The sequence below is a fragment of the Nanorana parkeri genome, unplaced genomic scaffold, assembly GCF_000935625.1.
Source record: "Nanorana parkeri isolate BGI_ZX_2015 unplaced genomic scaffold, ASM93562v1 scaffold725, whole genome shotgun sequence".
Taxonomy (NCBI): Eukaryota; Metazoa; Chordata; class Amphibia; order Anura; family Dicroglossidae; genus Nanorana; species Nanorana parkeri.
Window position 1 is genome coordinate 400,307 of NW_017306993.1, and position 6,000 is coordinate 406,306.

General features: G+C 44.0%; 1 protein-coding gene across 1 annotated transcript in view; it reads left to right on the plus strand.

Annotated features, from left to right (window-relative positions):
• Positions 1-6,000, plus strand: part of RASSF4 (Ras association domain family member 4) — a 233,340-nt gene that overhangs the window by 194,337 nt on the left and 33,003 nt on the right. Inside the window, exon 7 of the mRNA XM_018564102.1 lies at positions 2,802-2,953. Within this exon, the coding sequence (XP_018419604.1) occupies positions 2,802-2,953 (152 nt within the window). The remainder of the gene's footprint in view (positions 1-2,801; positions 2,954-6,000) is intronic.

The following is a 6,000-nucleotide window of genomic DNA, read 5'->3' on the forward strand; positions in this document are numbered from 1 at the left end:
CCATGGCCAGTGTATAGGATGTGAGGATGCAGAGGGACATACCATCAATGCAGCAGAGGACGGGACAGGCTAGAGGGAGCGCTGTCACAGCCAGCCAGCTGCAAGGCTACTTCGTGGGAGTATAATTTTGTTTTTTTTGCACTTAGACCAAAATGAGCACTTAGCCCCATTGCAAGGGTTAAGAAAAGATTTGCCTGGACATTGGAAAGATGCTTGTTACTAGGGATGTCCCGATGCCACTTTTTCGGGCCCAAGTACAAGTACTTCCCAAGTACAAGTACTTGGATCATGATTTAACCTATTCATGTTAGCAGCTGAGAATTGTAACTCTATTGCTGGAGTGTAGTGGAGGTATGTGCTGTATATATGTACTACATATACATTACACACATCCAGTACACTATAGCAATAGATTTACAGCCATCCCCGTCCCAGCTTCCTTCACTCACAGTTTCACTCCGATCCCTGTTGCCTCACGCGGTGCCTCTCGTAGGGCAGGATCGCTGCATCGCATCTCGGTGCTCAGCTTGTGGGAGGCGCTCACAATTCTGCCCTGCTAACATGAATGGGTTAAATCATGATCCGCAGTACATATGTCCTGTACACTGCAGTAATAGAATTACAATTCTCCCCTGCTAACATGCATAGGTTAAATCATGATCCATAGTACATAATAGTACATAACATGTAGTTGTACTATGGATCATTTAACCCATTCATGTTAGCAGGGGATCATTGTAAATCTAATGCTGCAATGTACGGGACATTTGTGCTGTATATGTACAGTGCATATAGATATACAATTCTGCACTGCTAACATGAATGGGTTAAATGATCCGTAGTACAGGGCTACATATCATGTACTATGGATCATTTAAGCCATTCATATTAGCAGAGGATAATTGTAAATCTATTGTTGCAGTGCATGCTATATGTCGTATATAGTACTTGTACATATAGAGTGCCTGCAACAATACATTTACAATTATACTCTGCTAACATGAATGGATTAAATGATCCCTAGTACAGGGCTACATAAAGATCATTTAATCCATTCATGTTAGCAGAGTATAATTGTAAATGTATTGTCTGCACTGTATGAGCAGTGTGTACTCTATATGTACTCTATATGTAGTACATATAGAGTATATACTGCTAATACATCTAATACAGTGCAGAGAATACATTTACAATTAAACTGTGCAGCATAATAGTGTGTCCCCCCCCTTGCCCTCACTTACTGTGCCGGAGAGAGCAGCGACGAGCCAGTGCTGGTCCAGTGGGAGGAGCTCCAGGTGGGGTCCTAATTTAGCTGGCTCAGAGGTGCCAGCCAGCTAAATTAGAATCCCACCTGTAGCTCCTCTCTTACCTCGCCGAGTGTCGCGTCACTGCTGCTCCGGTGGGAGCGGCGCTCCAAGCGGGGTCATCTGGCAGTCCCCGGCCACCTAAATTAGGGCCCCACCTGGAGCTCCGCCCACCGGAGCAGCAGTGGCGCTGCGCTCAGGGAGGTAAGTAAGAAAAAAAAAACAGCGCAAGCTTCGGCGCTAGGAATCGGGGCATTTTGACAAGTACAAGTACTTGTCAAAATGCCCTGTATCGGGCCCGATTCCGATGCTAGCATCGATATCGGGACATCCCTACTTGTTACACATCTTTTATAAGATTAATTTCAAGATATATGTACATATCACAGTGCTTGACATTTTTATTCTATGATTTGCTCAAACTAAGATTTTTTATTTTTACACAAAAACAGTAAATATATTGCTTGACATCTGAAACTTTTATAGGAGGACTCGTTTTCAGTAATATATTTCATGGGATGCTACTGTATTTATTAGGATATACACTCAGTGGCCGCTTTATTAGGTACACATCTACAACTGCTCGTTAACACAAATATCTAATCAGCCAATCACATGGCAGTAAAGCAATACATTTAGGCATGTAGACATGGTCAAGATGGTCTGCTGAAGTTCAAACGGCACATCAGAGTGGGGAAGAAAGGTGATTTAAGTGACTTTGAACATGGCATGGTTGTTGGTGCCACGCGGGCTGGTTTGAGTATTTCAGCAACTGCTGATCTACTGGGATTTTCATACACAATCATCTCTAGGATTTACAGAGAATGGTCAGAAAAAGAGAAAATATCCAGTGAGCGGCAGCTCTATGGGCAAGAATACCTTGCTGATGCCAGAGGTCAGAAGAGAATAGCTAGACTGGCTCAAGCTGATAGAAAGGCAACAGTAACTCAAAAAACCACTGGTTACATCCGAGGTATGCACAAGAGCATCTCTGAACACACAACACATTGAACCTTGAAGCAGATGGGCTACAGCCACAGAAGACCACACAGAGTGCCACTTCTGTCAGCTAAGAACAGGAAACTGGGATCACCAAAATTGTAGACTAGAAGATTGAAAAAACGTTGCCTGGTCTGATGAGTCTCCATTTCTGTTGCGACATTCGGATGGTCGAACATGAAAGCATGAATCCATCCTTCCTTGTATCAACGGTTCAGGCTGGTGGAGCTTCACATCATGGATGTGCAGCCGACAAATCTGCAACAACTGTGTGATGCTATCATGTCAGTATGGACCAAACTCTCTAAAAAAAGGTTTCCATCACCTTGTTGAATCAATGCCAGGAAGAATTAAAGCAATTTAATTCTGAAGACAAAAGGGGTACAACCCAGTACTAGCAAGGTGTACCTAATAAATTGGCCAGTGAGTATTTCTTTCAAATTCAGTAAATGTCCAGCTTATTATCTGAGCTTTTGGTCTCAATTTATTTATTACCAGATCCAGGTGAAGAGGAAACAACACCTCAGCTGAAGCGGACTAGAAGTGATGCCAGCTTTGTGCAGAGACGGTCAAAGCACTACAGTCCTGAAGAGATGCAAAGATTGAGAAGTAACAGGTTCTCTATCAATGGCCATTTCTATGATCATAAGGTAAGCAAGAACAGTACCCATCTCCTGATCTCCACAAATTTGAGGTAACTTTTTTCTAAGCAGTCTATGGAGGTAGTTCTTAATTCTTTTAATGGATACCATCTGTAGGTGTCACCCATAGTTTCTGGGCTTTCATTTGTATAGCATCAAAGTTTAACTTGTTTAATAAAGCTCTGTATTTTTGTATAATCAAACTTGGAAGCTAGATGCCAATAACAGCCTGAGGTCAGCATGATGTTTGAATGGTGTAAACCAGGGGTCCTCAAACTTTTTAAACATGGGGCCAGTTCACTGTCCCTCAGACATTGCTGGGGGCCGGATCATAGTTTGAAAATGGGGGGGGCGTGGCTGTGGTGCCGCACCGCCACGCCCCCTCCCGTACCAGAACAAACTTTTTTTTTTACATTATGTTAGGAAACATTTATTATCACCCAATTTTTTGGTAAAATATAAAAGTCGGGGTCACGTCGGGTAAATAGACACCAAAAATGTCAAGCTTACAAATTGCGCGCACTCGCAAAAAGACACCACAGCCAAAATTGACCATAGGCGACGCTTTAAAAGCTTTTACTGCTCATCAGTTTAGTGTTATCAGTGATTGATGACCCTAAAATTATTGCTCTCACTGCGACGTTCGTGGCGATATGTAACATGTGCGGCGTAATGGGCACAATCGTCGTTTTTGCAGGTATGCGCACCTGACGCATGTTTGCATGCGTGTATGTATGGGGGGACTTTAAACAAAATATTTGTTTTTTAATTCTTTTTTATGTGTAAGTTTAAAACATTTTTTGGGAAACTTTAATTTTTTTTCCACCTAACTTTATTGCTATCACATAGGGGGGTTAGAAAACCCCCAGTCAGTGTGGCACTGTGCTGGTCCCGGGCTCGCACCGGAGCCCGGGATCAGCGTGACAACGGGAGGAGGGTCAGCGGAGGGATGGGGACACACGGGCCGACCGCCCATACAAGCGATCCGCCGGCTCTATAGCCGGCGGATTGCTTGTATGTTAACGGGCATCGCTGCCTGTTTTTAAATTGGCTGTATTTCCCGCTCGCACGCGCCGCATAACGCGCTAGTGGGCGTGGCTGATCTAGGGATATATATATATATATATTGAAGAAGGAGTGGGAATCTGGTCAATGTCCACGCATGCAGCAATCAGCCAGCAATAAATCACTATAGTAGTGATCTGCTGTTGCAGGTAAGGGCTGCTTCAGCTCTGCCCAAAAGCCTCCATATTGTCATGATTTCACATGTGATGTAAATTCACATCAAATTTAGATTCACATCACATTCGCCTTCCACTACACAGGCTATCCCCCCTTCAGTCTATCATGAATGCAGCTGCTAGACTCATCCCCCTAACCAACTGCTCAGTGTCTGCAACCCCCCTCTGCCAATCCCTGCACTGGCTTCCTATAGCCCAAAGGATAAAATTCCAAATATTAACAATCAGTTACAAAGCCATCCACAACTCTGCCCCCGGCTATATCTCAAACCTGGTCTCAAAGTATCACCCTAACCGTCGGCTCCGCTCATCCTAAGATCTCCTGCTTTCCAGCTCTCTTGTCAACTCCTCCCATGCTCGCCTCCAGGACTTCTCTAGAGTTTCTCCCATCCTCTGGAATTCTTTACCCCAACCTGTCCGTCTGTCGCCCACCTTGACTGCCTTTAGGCGGTCCCTAAAGACTCATCTCTTCAGGGAAGCCTATCCCACCTCAACCTAACCGCTCAACCATCACGTTCTCAAACAATTCATCCCCACGCAGCTCCCTCCTCATGTATCACTTCCCCATCCCTTTTAGATTGTAAGCCCTCAGGGGCAGGGCCCTCCTTCCCATCTGGTCTTGAATTGTATTGTTATTGTAATGTCTTCCTTATATTGTAAAGCGCTGCGCAAACTGCTGGCACTATATACTGTAAATCCTGTATAATAATAATAATAAATGCAAACAGATGTAAAGCCATATTTCCAGATAGATGGATAGATTACTGTGCAGAAGTTTTAGGCAGGTGTGAACAATTGCTGTAAAGTAAGAATGCTTTGGAAAATATATATTTGTATTGTTTTTAACAATTTACAAAATGCAGAGTGAACAGAAGAAAGATCTAAATCAAATCAATGTTTGGTGTGACTACACTTTGGCTTTACACCAGCATCAATACTTACACTTTTTTGTAGGATTAGAGTCAGGTGTATGATTAACCAATTAAACCAAGCAGGTACAGCCAAACTCTGCTACTAAGGTGAGGATGTGGAAGACCGTTTCATGTCACAGGTCATGCACCATAGCAAGACTGAGCACAGCAACAAGACATAAGGTAGCTATACTGCATCAGCAAGGTCTCTACCAGGCAAAGATTTCAAAGCAGACTTGGGTTTCATGCTCTTTTGAAGAAGCACAAAGAAATGGGCACCATTGAGGACCATAGACACAGTTATCTGCCAAAGAAACACACACATCATGCTTATTTCCCTTAGACAAATCGGAAAATGTCTAGCAGTGCCACCAGCACTGAAGTGGTGGAAACCATTGGCACCCAGGTATACCCATTACTGTCCATAAAAGTCTGGCCGGAAGTGGTCCTCATGGAAGAATTGCAAGTCTACATGTATTTATGTACAAAAATATGGTGATCAGGGCAATCAGGTGTGCCGTACCTTTCCAAGAGCAATTTGCTAACCAATTGCTGACCAGAATGAGCGAAGCGCACTTTCACTATCGATTCCTCACAGGCGGAGTGATACCACTCCGTCTGTAACAGGAGGCGGCGCTATAGAGGAGGCATTGGCTTATGCAGCTCTGCTCCCTCCGTTGCCGCCTCGCTTGCTTCCTCTAACGCTGGCTTTGTTGGCACCACTGATTCTCTCCTGCCTCTCCCGCAGCTCTTCAAGTTCCCTCTTATGCCACCACTGGCCCCGGGAATGGTCACAACTAGGTCTTTTTTTTCGGGGTAGGTCTTATATTTTAGCAAGTCCCAAAAATAGTACTAGGTCATATTTTCGGGGTAGGTCTTATTTTCAGGAAACCAGGGTATATAT